At 58.7% G+C, this 15,408-nt stretch overlaps 1 protein-coding gene across 1 annotated transcript in view; it reads right to left on the bottom strand.

The window, feature by feature from the left end:
• The window catches only part of LOC133755391 (katanin-interacting protein-like), a 28,753-nt gene extending 17,107 nt beyond the window's left edge, over nucleotides 1-11,646 (bottom strand). Inside the window, exons 1-5 of the mRNA XM_062185508.1 lie at nucleotides 11,629-11,646; nucleotides 9,451-10,273; nucleotides 3,639-4,361; nucleotides 2,662-2,867; nucleotides 874-952 (exon numbers count right to left, since the gene is read on the bottom strand). Coding sequence (XP_062041492.1) covers nucleotides 874-952; nucleotides 2,662-2,867; nucleotides 3,639-4,361; nucleotides 9,451-10,273; nucleotides 11,629-11,646 — 1,849 coding nt within the window. The remainder of the gene's footprint in view (nucleotides 1-873; nucleotides 953-2,661; nucleotides 2,868-3,638; nucleotides 4,362-9,450; nucleotides 10,274-11,628) is intronic.
• Nucleotides 11,647-15,408: the final 3,762 nt, after the last annotated feature.

Raw genomic sequence — 15,408 nt, 5'->3', positions numbered from 1 at the left:
TAGCTTTGGCTCGGCTGTTGTGGTCATTTGGGGGTTAGCCAGCAGATGGAAGCTCTCTCTCTGTCTCTCCCTCTCTGCCCCCTTGCCTTGCAAATAAATAAACAACAGCCGGTGATGTGGTGTAGCGGGTAAAGCCACTGCCTGCGACACTGGCATCCCACATGGGAGCCATTGTGCTTCGAGTTCCAGCTGCTCCACTTCCGATCCAGCTCTCTGCTATGGCCTGGGAGAGCAGTAGAAGATGGCCCAAGTGCTTGGGTCCCTGCACCTGCGTGGGAGACCTGGAAGAAGCTCCTGGCTCCTGGCTTCGGATCGGTGCAGCTCCGGCCGTTGCAGCCATCTGGGGAGTGAACCAGTGGACAGAGACCCCTCTCTCTGTCTCTCCCTCTCACTCTCTGTGGCTCTACCTCTTAAATAAATAAATAAAATCTTAACAACAATAACAACAAAAAGTAGCACCGACAGGTAACAATTTGGAGCTTTCCTATGAAACTTGGGACTCCCGACTTGTGAGAGGTCTGGGGGCCTGGCAGCCTGAGTGTACACAGAGGATACAGGGTCTCACTGCTCAGTGAGGGGTCTGAAGACACAGCTTGAACCCCTTCTCGTCCTGCACCCCTGGGATCCGAATGCAGCCTAACACATGATGCATCTGCATGTAAAATGCAAAAACACTGCCATCTGGGAGGGCAAACTGGAAGAGGCCGCTTTGTCTGAGGGTGTGTGGCCCTGCTAGGCCTTGTAGCGGAGCGCCGGCTGGCTTCTGTGCCTGCTCAACCCGCCCAACTGTCCAAGGCACGCAGCTCCCAACCCCCACCCCTGGCCCCTGCAGGCACTCCTTCCACCTGAGACCACCCCAGGAGAGGTACTCACAGGTCCCGTGGTAGATGCCCGGCTCTGGCGTGGTGACTTCAGGGACAGGGGGGCTGGGGGGCAGCTCTGGTCCTGGGCCCTGCACACCAGTCGGGGAGAGAGGCAGAGGGAAAGGCCAGTGATTTAGTGACACCCACATGGCCACCTGCTGTTCTCCCAGAGCGCGGCCCACCCTGTGCCCAGGTCAGCTCAGGTCTTTTCTTGCATTTCTGGCCTGCGCACAGGCTCTGTGACCAGTGACCTGGGCTGGCCTGGAAACACTTGTACATCTGAGTCCTTGTTAGCAGCGGTTCTTATGGGGCAGGGGAAGGGCCTGACGCTGCTGGCAAGGTGCTAGGTTTTCTCAAACAAGAAAGAACCCTAGTGAGTAGACGGAGGTGCGGGCGGGGCGGGGGTGAGCAAGGGAGGGAGGGGGAACCCAAGCCCCAGAGAGTGGTTCAGATTGCTCCCACCCCCTCCGCTTCTCCTCACACCTGCCACCACGTCCCCAGACACACGGGTCTCTCCTACTTCACCTTACAAATTCTTATTTACAGGGAGCTGGTCTTGCCATGCAGCTGGCTGAGCCACGGCCTGTGACGTCGGCATCCTAGATGAGCACCAGTCTGAGTCCCTGCTGCTTTGTTCCACATCCAGCTCTCTGCTAACGAGCCTGGGAAAGCAGCGGCAGCTTTGGGAGACCCGGATGGAGTTTCCAGGCTCCTGGCTTTAGCCTGGCCCAGCCCTGGCTGTTGCAGCCATCTGGGGAGTGAGCCAGCGGATGCAAGATCTCTTTATCTGTCTTTCCCTCTCTGTAACTCTGCCTTTCAAATAGATAAATACATCTTTACAAATTTTTATCAGTTTTTTAAAAAGATGTATTTATTTATTTGGAAGGCAGAGTTACAGAGAGGCAGAGGCGGGGAGGGGGAGAGAGAGAAAGAGAGAGAGTCTTCCATCTGCTGGTTCACTCCCCACATGGCTGCAATGGCTGGAGCTGGGCAGATCTGAAGCCAGGAGCCAGGAGCCAGGTGCAGGGGCCCAAGGACTTGGGCCATCTTCTACTGCTTTCCCAGGCCATAGCAGAGAGCTGGATCAAAAGTGGAGCATCCGGGACTCGAACTGGTGCCCATATGGGATGCGGGCACCGCAGGTGGCGGCTTTACCTGCTACGCCACAGCGCCGGCCGCCGTGTATCAGTTTTAAAAGCATACAGATTATAATCCAGCGTTCAAGTTCAAACCTCGGGACGCTTTCACATGCTCCCTGGGGGAAGTCACGTGTGACCTGTCGGAGCCTTGGTGGTTTCCTCCGTGGGCACAGTCATCGTCCCTTCTAACAGGAACCGCCTCATGGGCACCGAACGCGGCAGCACCGTGCCCTGGGCTTGGCTCGCCAGCGCACTCCGGAAACTTTCCCTGTGATTAGCTTTATTTGAATGCTAAATCTGCCTATTAAAAGCATTTCTGGTCTTTCCATCAAAAACAACAGCGAGTGATCAAAAAGCAACCCAGGGGGGGAAAAAAACTCCCCTGAGACTGCCAACCTCTAAATTACACAGATGACACAGAGATGATTTCTTTCGGCTTTGATTAAAATTTGAATACTTTCTTCACTTCGGTTTGAAAAAACGAGGCAAGTGAAATATGATACACGGGGCAGAAAATGAAGCAGAAAAATGGGTGATGTCAAAGCAGGAGCAGCAGCAACCTCAAGGACATCCATCTTAATTCTCCCCGCCGCCCTCCGGGTTGGGAGAAGGAAATCCATGTGGGGTGCCCGCCCCGTGGCCCCCAGCCCCAGGCCTACCCAGCCATCCGCCCACAAGCCAGCCTGGGTGAAGGGCCGCTCGTCCCCCTCGCCGTCGGCCGTGCTGGGCCTCTGCAGGGCCTCGTCCGGCTGCAGGGGGCACAGGCTCTCCACGTCCAGGTCGAATGTCGCATCCGAGCAGAATATGGCCTCGAGGATGTCGTCGTCGGTGGTGAATAAGATCGTGTCTCCAAAGTGCTCCGGGGCTGCGCCAAGGACCAGGAAGGCCAAGGGTCAACCCCACCCCCAGACATTGAGGGCCCAGAGATCGGGAAACTAACCAGCCCCACCCCCGCTGCCCCCCCTTCCTCTCCCTTCTCCCCAGCCCCCCGGGTGGGGGGGGGCCTTCTCTTGCACTCAGGGCTGTGTGGCTATTTCTAACATCATTCTTGGGCCATGCAAAATTACCAGCTGAAAAATGAACCCGCAGGGGACGTACTAAATTCTGCCTGCGGTTGACTTGGGGCAGGGCCAGACCGAAGGGTTTGGGGGGGCTTTAATATGGCCCGCGAGCCAGACATGCCCCAACCCTGACCTAAACCCATCAGCCTTTATGCTCTGTGATCCTCATCCTCCTCGAACATTTGCAAATGGGATTCAGGCCCCCTGAGCACCAGGTTAAAAGGGTGAGTTTGGGCACACGAGGCTCCTATCAATGATCTGCAAGCCAGGGGTGGGGAGACAGGGCGAGGGTCATTGCTCACTTTCTAGAGCGCAATTGGGGTCAGCGGAGGCCAGCTTTTCCCCGCACCCATAACCCTTGCAGCCCTGACCATAGGCGTTTCTCTTGCCAAAGAACCCTGCTAAGACAGGGACTTGGAGGTGTTTAAGCGCGGTGGGTCCCAGCCCACCCATAGATACCGTGGGAGGGGAGGAGACCTATCTATTGTCGGCCAGCCCCGTGAGCTTATCTTTCTTCCTGGGGCGGGGGGCAGGGGGCAGGGGGCTTCGAGCAGATTCTTGCAGGCACACCGTACCTCCCATGAGGGTTCCCGAGGCCTTGGCAATCTCGCCTTGGAAGACGCACTGTGCGTCCAGCAGCATGGTGACGTCCTTCACGCCGCGGAACGAGTGGATCCGGGACTTGTTGTAGTTCCAGATCCTGATGAGGGCAACCTGGCAGGGGTGCGTGAAGTCGATGCAGATGTAGTGGGGTTTGCCTGGTGTGAACGGGGCCAGCCAGACGTGCATGTCGTCCTGGGTCCTGTTTACCCCGTCGATGAGGTTGCCCACCACGCGGGGGTCTTTTCCGTAGGCTGGCAACACGTTGATGTCGGGCGGGTCTGCCCTGATGCTCGCGATCTGCACGGGCTGCCCCTGGGCGCTGAAGATCTCTATCCCGTTCAGGCCCACGTAGTGTCTGTCCCCCCAGGTGGACTGGATGTTGATGACCAGGTGCTGCCCGTAAGGCAGGACAGGGATCTGGAAGTCGCCGTCGCTGTCGTCGGCGCGGGCGTCGCTCCCTGTGCCCCGTGTGTCCGGCCCTGGCGACACTCCGGCCTGGCCCGGCCCCTGCCGGCTGCCTTTCTGTTGCTGCTGCAGGAACTCATCCAGGATGTCGCCCTGGAACTCCAGGTGGGAGATGCGGCCCCGGTGGGAGTGGTCGAAGGCGCTCAGGGAGTCCCAGGACTCGTGCAGCGTGAGCTCCTGCTCACTGCACCACCTGGAGCGCGGCGGGGTCCTGGTGGACCAGGTGTCTCCTGGAAGACAGGTCACGGGAGGGGTGAAGGCCTGGCCGCGGAACCCAGGGGAGCGGGGACCTCCAACTGCTTCATCTCCTAAGCTCCCTGCACGGACGAGGAAGCTTCGAGCAGCATCCTTGGACAATGTGCTAAGGTTCTAATGGCATTCTCCCAGGGACGTCTCATGATCAAGAACCCACACTATTATAAGCAAGCCAATCAGCCAGGCGGATGGCACGCGGAGCAGGTGGGTACGGCCCCTAGAGGGCGCTGCCCGGGGCACCCAATGCCCGGCCTGTCCTGGCAGCCCTGCTGCACCTGCTGTCCACGGTGTCACTCTGGAGAGAGTGAAGCAGTGGCTGACGGCCTTGACGTTCTGTTTTCTCTCCTTTCGTGTTGCCCTGGGCCCTGCTCTCCGTTTCCTGCCTGTCTCCTAAGGCGCTCGAGTCCATCAATTACTTCTCTCCAGGATCCTCCATCATTCCTTCCCCCGACACCCGCTGCCTCCCTGCCCACAGACACACATAAATCTTTCCTCCCAAAGCGAGAAGACAGGAATGGGAAGCAGACCCGGTCCCTGGGCTCAGGCCGGCCGCTGTCCTGTTTCCTCCCTCCGCCCCGCCCGGCTCTCTGCTTCCTCCCTGTGGTGCCAGGGTCCTGTCTACCCCAACTCCACTACCTTTCCTCCTGGCGCAAGCCCTGCACACCAGGTGCAGGCTGGCAGCCCCCTTCCAAGCTGGGCTCAAGGAAGGACTCTTTCAACTGGGCTGGCCGGAAGTCACGTGGGGTCGCCAGGGGGCTACTCTGCCACACTGTAGCAGGGCGGGGCCTGAGGACAGTGCTGGGAGAGTCCTGATGACATCATGTGAGCTCCCAGATCTGTCTGTGTCTGAAGTCAAACCCTGGGGGCCTTCCTGTCCACCGCGTACACTGGCATCCCACGATTCCCACAAGCTCTCCACGGTCTTCTCTCAGTCCTCATTCCATGCTGGTACCCCAAGCAGGGCTCTGCCATGTGCTATTTCTTCCCTCTTCCCCCCCACTGGCTTGGGAGGCTCCATCCCTTGCTGCTCCCCCACACCTACCCACGGTCTGTGACAACTGGGTCGCTGTCCCACACCCTAGGTCTGGGAGTGTCCCAAGGTCTGGGAGTGTCCCAAGCCCTCTGCTCTGTCTCTCGCCCTCCTCCAGCTCTTGGCTCCCACGTAGGTGCTGCTCAACTTCCTGTGTCAAGTCTTGGATCCTCTGCCATTTCCAGCGACCACTCGGAGCTCCAGATGCGTCCACTCCGCCACTCCCAGCCCCACATACCTAACCGACACGCTCTCTCTGGCACTGAGAGTAGAGCCATCTCGGCCTCGCCACGCCCGCGGGGCCTCAGTGAGGTGCCTGCTGACTCTTGCGACCTCACCCCACTGGCACCTGTCCCATGATCCCTCTGCTCCCGCCACGCTCCCCTCCGTTCGGGGACACAGCCGGTCCCATCTTGCCTCTGCACCTTGGCCCCCGCCGTGCCCTCTGCCTCCAGGTGCCCACTTGGCTGGCTCTTCTAGTCACCCACGTCCTCGGGGAGGCCCTCTCTGCCACCTCACCCTGGCACACCGCCGGTGCACAGAAGCGCTTCACAAGTGTGTGTCGGTAAAGAGAGGGCTGGTTAGCAGCACTTCTCTGCACGCCATGGGTTCAGGCCTGCGGGCCAAGGGACTCCCCGCCACCTGGCAGCCCTCCTGCACCTGTCTTCTCCCCTGCCCCAACCCTTCTCGTGTGCAGCGGAAAGATCCCAGCAGTTCCTCCATCCTCTCCTCCCAGGCACGCACCCTAACAGCTGGCAGAAGGAACTCCCCATCTGGAGCGCCAGGACTTCCGCTGACGTGACCTGACTTCCCCAGACTGCGTGAGCAGCCTGGGCTGGTTCGCAGGCGCTGTAGGAGACAGCAGCAAAACTCACGAGGCAGCGACTCGGCCCGTGTTTCTCTGCCCGGGGCACCAGTGAAAAGGCAGGGCCCTGGCTTCCCTTCTGCAGCGGCTTCCTCACCTACTCTCCCTGCCTTGTGCTCTCCGGGTTTCCCCGGGACCTCACAGAGCCGAGACAGTGGCCTGGGGCCCCACGTGTCTCTGCTCCTGCACCACCGGCGTGGAGAAGCCGCTGGGGTCACTGCATGCCCTGTTGGTTCCAAGGCTTCCCTCCTACATCGGGACGGACAGTGGCAATCAGTCTGCAGCCGGCGCAGTCTGGGAGGGGCCGCCGATCATGAGGAGATGGGATCCAAGACTCCAAAACCCTCCCAGGCCGAGATGAATATGAACTACCAAGCTCTGAATTTGAACGTCTAAAAGTCGACTGCACCACTGCGAGGTGTGCCTCAATTGCTGCTAAAACAGGAGCAAAAGCACTTTGAGGGTATTGCCTTTGCTGATTGGACAAGGAGTGGACACCTGATCCCAAGTGGACCAATCAGCTTCTGCCCTGAGACTTTGGAGCTGGAGCCCAGGCATCGTCACACTAGGGCTCTGAGGTCATTTCCTGCTGTGGGGCTAGAGCAGAGATAGCCCATGTGGGGAGGAGGTTCCTCCCTCCAGTCCTGTGCGACAGGCAGCATCTTTCCTGCCTTTGGGGTGAGTGCCCTTTGAGCATCCTTTGGGTGACAGGCCCCTCACTGCTTCCCAACTGGGCCGATGAGATTTCATTCACTCGTCATCAACTGGCCCTGGGGCGGAGGCCCCTCTTGAGATGCAGGTGTCATCCCCGCGGCTGTTCTGTTGGACCCAGGATCCCGGGGAGGGGCTCAGAGGGTCGATGGAGGACTTGCCCTGTGCCTTTCCTCTCGGGCAAGGGATCTGGCTCTGGGTAATGAGTTAACTCCAAATGTCTACACAACTTCCCTTTTTAAGCATGACCTGCTTAATGAGCATGGAATCTCAGGGGCTTGGTTTTGTTTTTTTTTTTTTTTTTTTTTTGACAGGCAGAGTGGACAGTGAGAGAGAGAGACAGAGAGAAAGGTCTTCCTTTTTGCCGTTGGTTCACCCTCCAATGGCCTCTGCGGCCGGTGCATCTCTGTGATCCAAAGCCAGGAGCCAGGTGCTTCTCCTGGTCTCCCATGGGGTGCAGGGCCCAAACACTTGGGCCATCCTCCACTGCACTCCCTGGCCACAGCAGAGAGCTGGCCTGGAAGAGGGGCAACCGGGACAGGATCGGTGCCCCGACCGGGACTAGAACCCGGTGTGCTGGCGCCGCAAGGCGGAGGATTAGCCTGTTAAGCCACGGCGCCGGCCAGGGGCTTGGTTCTTAACCTGCCATTGAGCCAAGCATTGAAATCAGGGCAGAAACCAGGCGAGACCAAGTCTTCAGAACGTAGGCATCTTACGGCAACACCTGTCACCCTGCAACTCCCACAGGCTCCCCAGGGGGCTTGGACTGGTCTGGCTCTCCCAGGACCCCTTAGGATGAAGGCATGAAGCATGGAGGCTAGGGCTAACCTGCCTGGGTTCAGATCCCACTCTAGCCCTAACTGGCTGTGTGCACCGAGGGAAGCAACTTGAACTTCAGGCTTGCTCTGTAGAATGGGGCTGTCGTGTGAGGAACACGCCTGTGCCACAGCCGGGCATCCAATCACTGCATTTCCTCCCGCCCATCGTCCTCCCCCAGACTGCAGAGGACCTGCCCTCCAAGTGTCTCCTGGTCTTTCTCTCCCAATCTGCTCTCCTCCCCAACACCCGTCTCGGGGCTAAATCTCAGCAGGGGTGGGCCCCGGAACTCAGTGAGGCTGGGGAGCCACAGGGGTCGGCTCTGCAGGAGGGCACGGAGTATCTGAGGGCCTTGCTCTGATGTCCTAAATGGCAGACCCTGGCAGGATCTACGCACCTGCCAGACACTCCCTGATACAGCAGATGCCGGTAGGATCATTAAAAACAAGCATTGTGGCTGGGCACAGTGGTACAGCGTGGTGAGCCACTGCTTACAATGTCCTCTTCCCCGATCAGAGCGAAAGTTCAAGTCCTGGCTGCTCCACTTCCCAGCCGGCTCCCTGCCAACGGGGCTGGGAAGCAGCAGAGAAGGGCCCAAGTACTCGTGTCCCCACCACCCATGCGGGAGACCCAGATGGAGTTCCTGGCTCCTGACTTTGGCCTGACCCAGGCCCTGGGCCATCACTGGCTGCCTCATTGGGGCAAAGCAGGAAGCTGGAACGGAGAGCGGAGCGGGACACGAACCCAAGCACTCTGAGAAAGGCCGCACGCAGGAACCACCGGCAGCACTGCGAGCCCTGGGCCCCACGCCGCAGGCTACACCCTTGATGCCAGCATCTCACCCATTCCTCCAAGGCCCGGGAAGCCGCAGGGGGTCATGCAGGTGCAGAAGCAGAGGCTCCAGACCCGCGTGGACACAGCCGATGCGTTTGCCTCAGCCACAAGGCCACACTCCTCCCCGGAGCGAAACCTCAGGGCAGCTGCTCCGACCCCCAGCCCTTGATGTCCCCTCCCTCCAGAGCTGGGGATGCCCAGCACGCCCTCAGGGAGCTTTGTGCCTTTCCGTGTGGACACACGTTCGCTTAAAGATAACCTCTGTGAGTTGCCAGTGTTGAAACAGCCAACATTTTCCTTATCTCTGGCTTCTCTTAAACAAAGGCAGGGGGACCTGGCACACTCGCCTGCCGTTCCTGGAACCCACAGGAAGCCCGGGTGGCGCAGCGGCTGCCCCCTTCAGCTGGGCTTTCGCTCGCCAGTTTGCCCCAGTCCCCACCACTCCCTATAGTGCTTCCAACACCCAAGGAAATCCGCTGCTATTTCTCATGGGGCTTAGGTGAGTTTTCTAACAGCACAGCTGAGAGTAAAGTCAGGGCACTGGAGATCACTGAATCTATCGAGGGCAGAACAGCAGCCTCTAGATGGGGCGTGGGGCATGTCTTATAAGAAAATGGGCACAAGGATGTATCTCGGTAATGACGGGGCCACCTAGGAGTTTAACATGCACACTGCCTCCTGCCCACGTCTTCCACTTGAACACCGCCTCTGGCCTCGTGACCCCACGCCGGGATCCGGGTCCAGGGAGCCACGCAGCGTGGAGCCACCAGGGGGCACTGGCACGTGACGGTGCCGGGTCCAAGCTTACCTCTGCTGGCCGGCTGCTCGTCCCCGTGACCACTGCCCAGGGCCTCTTTCCTCGCGCTCCTCCTCCCACTGGCAGGGCGCTCCCTGATGGGGGGCTGGGCGAAGATGTCGAGATCATCCCCGCAGCCTTTGGGGGGCCCCCGCGGGGGCCTCTCCCCGGCGAGGACGCTCCAGCTCGTCACCCGCCCTGGCTCCGGCTGGAGGCCTCTCTCCTCGGCCTCCGTCTCTCCAGGGCCCTCGCTGTGTGCCGGGAGCGGCTTGTCCGGGCTGAGCCACGGGGGTTTCGGCTTCCTGCCTCCCTGCCTCCTGCCCTGCCCGCTGGGAGAAGGCTGCAGCCAGGGCGGCGTTTTCCCTGGCGGCACAGGTGTCTTCCGGCCTGTGAGATTCTCCAGTTGCTGGATCCCCGAGGGCTCCGCATCCAGGGGAGGGCATTTCCCCAGCGGGGAGGGTGAGGAGGCCCTGGGGGCGTTGCTCGTGCCCACGGGGGCTGCCAACGACTCTGAATCCTCCCCCGTGGTGGGCAAAACGTCTTTCCAGCCGTCAGCAGAATCTGTCCTTTGGCTAAATAAATGTCCCTGTGAAGAGGTGGTGGCGCCCACCATGGCTGCTTCGGCTGGCTGTGAGCAGGTGCCACTGAGGTCCCCGGCCCCTGCCGCGCCGGCCACCCTGGGAGCCACCGTGTCCTCTGCCCTCTCGCTCTTCAGCTCCACCAGGACGCTGCGAGGGTCGGCCGGGGCCTCGCCATCACCTCTGTCCAATTCGCCGGCGAAGATGAGGCTCTCGTTGACATAAAGCCTCACGTCCTTGGCACCGATGTCCAGATCCTGGGGACACAAAATAGTAAGAAAATGAAGATGTGAGGCCTCACTGGGACGTGGCACACACAGAAGGGGAAGACGGCAGAAAAGCAAAGCGGGACACGCTAGAGACACGGGCTCTGGGAAAGCTCCAGCCCCGGGGATGTTAAATAAGACTCGGTCTCATTTCTACGCAGGCTGCTACAGGCTCCCTGAGTGCTGGGCTCGGCTGCCCCCTCCTGCCGGCGCAGCTCTGACGGCCTGCTTAGGGCTCTCGCTGCTTCCGCCTGGAAGGTCGTTTTCTCTAAGCGCAGATCGGCCTCAGCGCTGCCCCGTGGTGAAGCCCTTTGTGCTCTCCCGCTGCCCCTGGCAGTGTTACTGGGCCGTCTGCATGAGGGAGGCCTGACGTACACCTGCTGGGCTCCACGTGTGTCCCTATTTGGGCACCCCACAAACAGGGCGGCTTGCCTGGCAGCTCAGGGGCCAAAGAGAGCCCCAAACATGTTTCCTTTTATTCTAAATTTGAAAACAGATGCCACACACACACACACACACAGATAGAGAGAGAGAGAGAGAGAGAGAGAGAGAGAGAGAGAGACCTTCCACCACCCTCTGGTTCACTCCCCAAAAGCCCACAACAGCCAGAGCTGGACCGAAGCCGGGAAGCGGGAACTCCTTCCAGGTCTCCCATGCAGGTGGCAGGGACCCGAGCACTTGCTGCCTCCCTGGGAGTTCATCAGCAGGAAGCTGGCTCAGAAGTGGAGGTGCGACCGGAACCCTGGCCCTCTGATATGGGATGCAGGCATCCCAAGCAGCGGCTTAATCTGCTGTGCCGCCATGCCTGCCCCCAAAACGTGTTTTTGAGCTGGGCACGGCTGTGGGCAACTGTGGCTCCCTGAGGAACCCCTAGTTGGCACCCATGATTGTCCCTCCCCAGTCTGGGAGGCCGAGGCATGTACCCACTGCTGCCGGAGGCTGCCCCCGGGGGGCACGGGCTAAGCTGAGAGCCTGGTAAGCAGCTACAGCAGCCACCACACCTGGCTCTGTCCCAGCTCAGCTGTGGCTGCAGCCAGGGGCGAGCTATGGGGACAGGGCACGGGGACCAAGACCAAGGCCACGATGGCAGTCTCCGGGGGACTCCTTTCACATAGGGACATGAATCCCAACCCATCAGCACAGCACATGGCTCACGAAAGGGTCCCCGCCTTGCCTTCCTGTCTCCTCCCCCAACCACAGCGCCCCTGTGTCACGCAGGAATTCTAGGCATCTCTGTTAGTGCCTAAAATGAAGCCCCACCTCCTCCTGTCACGGCCCGGCTCGTCTCTTCCTCTTCACAGAAAAACTCTCCGTTTTACAGCTTTATGGAGGAAGAGAACACGTACCTCGTGCAGGAAACGCATCGTCTCAAGTGTGCAACTTGGTGAGCGTTAACAAGCATGCACACCCACACATCCATGTGCGTATCCAAGAGACTGAGCACACACCTTCACCCCCAAAGCTTCCCGGCACCCCCCGCCGCCCCTCCCTCCCCGCCTCCGCGCCCCCAGCCGCGGGCACCACCCAGCCCCACCTCGCATCACGGTGGATCATGGTGGATTGGTGGACCATCCGCATTTTCCAGCATTTCCTAGGAAAGGACTCAGGCCCCCAGGTACTGGGTGTGGCCGGCTTTTCCCACTTAGCATAGTCACTCTTGAGGTTTGCACGGAATTAAAGAAGCTGGTCAGACTAGAAGCTTAAAAAAAATGGATTTACTCCAGAGCCTCAAAAAGGAACACAGAGATGTCAACACCTGATTTTAGATCAGCAAAATCCACTTGAGTTCACGGTCATGGTAAGTGTTTTTGTAGCAGCAGGAAGAACTAATACACCTGTTTACCTTTTACAGTTCTCTCCCTCCCACCCCCCAGAGCAAGTAGCAGTGAGCAGCTAAGACACTGATGGCACATAACAGGTGCTTAGTAGATATTTGCTGAACGACCGAGCAACTGTCAGCGACAGAGTGGTGGCTGCAAGCACGGGTGAAATGCACCCACACGCCCTGGAGGCGGCATCAGTGCAGTGACTCTTGCAAAGTGACTTCATGTCTCTGAGATGCATTTGGACGTGCTTAAACACGGGCAATTGAATCTCTGCCTCACAGGATTGTCTTATTAATGGGGTATGCATTTGGCACAGCAGTTAAGATGCTGTTTGGGGCACCTGCAACACATACCACCGTCCTTGGGTTTGAATCCCGGCTCCACATCCAACTCCAGCTTCCTGCTAACGTGTCCCTTGGGGGCAGCAGATGATGGTTCCAATACTTGGGAGACCTGGATGGAGTTCTGGGTTCCTGGCTTCAGCCTGGCCCAGTCCTGGCTGTTGAGGGCATTTGGGGAGTAAACCAGCAAATGGAAAATCTTTGTCTCTCTCTTTGCCTTTCAAATACATAGAAGCAAATTTTTAAAAAAGTTGTTTTTAAAGTTTTATTAAGGCAATGGCTTGATCCAGAGATGACTGCAACTCTCCCTGGAGGAGACAGCAATGACTAAACACCTTTTGGGTGGCAACTGCCGTGGCAGTGCTCTCAGTACCCAGCAGGTGAAGCCAGGGACGCCACTAGGCATCCTGGAATGCACAGAGCAGCTTTGCACAACAAGGGGGAATCTGCTCCAAACATCAAGTGCGCTGAAGCCAAGCCACCCAGGATGACAAGGAGCACATACCCAGCATTTGATACTTACAAGGTAACACAAGGGATGGACAGTTGGCACAGTGGTTAAGATGTTGCTTGGGACACCGGCATCCCATACTGGAGTGCCTGGTACAAGTCCTGGCTCTCGTTCCAACTCCAGCTTCCTGTTTATGGTGCACTCTGGCAAGCAGCAGGTAACGGATCAGGTATGTGGGTCCCTGCCACCCACGAGGGAGACCCAGATTGAGTTCCGGGCTCCTGGCTTCAGCCTGGTCTAGCCTAGCCCTGGTTGTTGTGTGCATTTGAGGAGTGAACCATTAGATGGAAGATTTCTCTCTCTCTCCCTCTCTGTCACTCTGCCTTTCAAATAAAACCACATGCAGTCATTTAAACTCTGATGCCTATGTGAGCAGCTGCTGGATAAGGGTGGACACCTGACAGGGTGGGAAGTGTTTAGGTCACTTGGCGATGTGCCCTTGGAGGGTGCTTCTCACAAGAGCTTGATGACCAGAGTTCAAGTCTGGCCTAGGTTCTCGTCCTGTCCTTGGGGGTTCACCACATGATCACGCCCCTGCACTGGCCGAGTGACCAGCCTCCATGGGTGCTGGACTCTCGGGCTTCCCGATCTTTCCTGAACTGCTGCCTCCGGCCCGTAAGCTGAAACACACCTTTTGTTTCCCAAGAAGCTCCTCTTGGCTATTTTAGTTAAAGCCACGAGGAGCAGAGGTGTTCCGGCTACAGGAGATGGCCCGAGAAACCTTCATGAGAACCAGACTCAGGTCAGGGCTCCCACCTTCCAAGTCCAACTGTAGTGAGTAGGTGCAGGGAGGGGTCCACATGGTGACTGTTCCTCCCCAGGGAAAGCCAGCTCAACCTTGCTTTCAGTGATTACAGAACTGGCAGTCCTGTAGAGGAGACCACAGCTTGGTCCTCCGTAAACACATGACTGGTGCCTGTCTCGTCCTTGCAATAAGCCCGACAGACCGGGAGAAAAATCCCCGCCACAACTTGAGTTCTGGTGAGACAGGACAACCCTGTGGCTCCTGTTCTTAGCCCAGCCCCCGTTCTCAAAGAGAGTCAGCTGTAGTCCTGCTGGGCTGTGGGGGTGGGGCAGAGGAGCCTGCGTGAAGAAGCCACAGAGGGCCAGTCTGTCTCTGCATCTCCATACTCTTCTCTGAGTCATGTGGGTGGGGGAAAATCAGAAGACGGGTGCCAGCCTGCAGGGGGCTTCCGGCCTCGGCCTAGGAAACCCCAGGTGTTCCCAGAGCCCAGAACAGTCCCCACTGATGTCTAAGGCCTTGGAGAGCCCCTGACCACAGCCAGTTCCAGTTCCAGGACTGGAGGGGGCGGTATCCAGACTCTTACACCTGAGCTGGCCTCCTCATTACCTTCACAATGTTGCAACCCCACATTTCAGCGACTGAGTTTTTTGGGGTCCCCAAAACTTGAGGAACAGAGGCCATGAGCCTTTAAGCTGGTCCAGCTTCTCACAGTAACTGGCAGAGCCCTGATGCCTGAGGCCCTCGCTGCATACTGTCATGGCTCCACCGATGGCAGCACCACGTGGCGGCCACTCCTTGTGAATGCACTCATGCATGCACGTGTGCTAAGGGCTGAGGTAACAGTGTGGGGGATGGGACGGCAAGACCCTCTGCCCTGTTCAGAGCACTCGGGGCGGTGGGGGAGATTGGCAGAAGGTGCAGAAAGAAAAATGAATGGGGCACCCAGACGTGGCCAGGACTGGGAGGGCAGGCCCCAGCCTGGATGGTGGGACAGAGTGACTGGGCTGCCAGAGCCGCAGCGGAAGATGCTCAGGAAGGCGGGACATCGGTGGGTGGGGAGGAAGAGCATGCCAGGCAGGAACAGCAGAGCAGGGGCCGGGAGGCAGAAGTGGCTGGAGGGCACACGTGCCCCATGACAAAGGCGGGCAGGAGGGAGAGCCTGTGCGGGACAGGGCTCTGCTGGCCTCGTGGAGCAGTCTGGATTGTGTTCTGTGCACCATGAGAGGCCACGGAGGGACCAGGCAGAGCCAACATTCTCTGATCTCTGTTGTTTCAGAGACTGTGCTGGCCCTGAAATATGCAGTGCACTGTGGGAGGTGGGCGGGGTGGAAAGTGTGCTGGGCTGAGGCCGTGCTGGCAGCAGAGGTGGGGACAGGGGTGGCCTGAAGATGTACTCTGAAGGTGATGGCTAGCTAGAAATGAACAGGGGAGGGCAGGCATCTGGGCTAGCGGGAAGGATGCCTGTATCCCACACTGGAGCACCCGAGCTGGACGCCAGCCCCCTGCTTATGCAGAGCCTGGGAAGCAGTGGTGGCTGGTGTGAATAGTCGCCGCCCACGTGGGAAACCTGGATGGAGCGCCCAGACTGGCCATTGTGGACATTTGGGGGAGTTAACCAGTGAATGGGAGCTTCCTTTCTGTGTCTCAAATAAATTTTTTTAAAAAAAATCATTTAAAAAAAGGAATTAACAATATGGACATCT

The sequence above is a fragment of the Lepus europaeus genome, unplaced genomic scaffold (genome assembly GCF_033115175.1).
Source record: "Lepus europaeus isolate LE1 unplaced genomic scaffold, mLepTim1.pri SCAFFOLD_426, whole genome shotgun sequence".
In the NCBI taxonomy this organism is placed as follows: Eukaryota; Metazoa; Chordata; class Mammalia; order Lagomorpha; family Leporidae; genus Lepus; species Lepus europaeus.
This window is presented reverse-complemented; position numbering and strand designations above follow the sequence as displayed.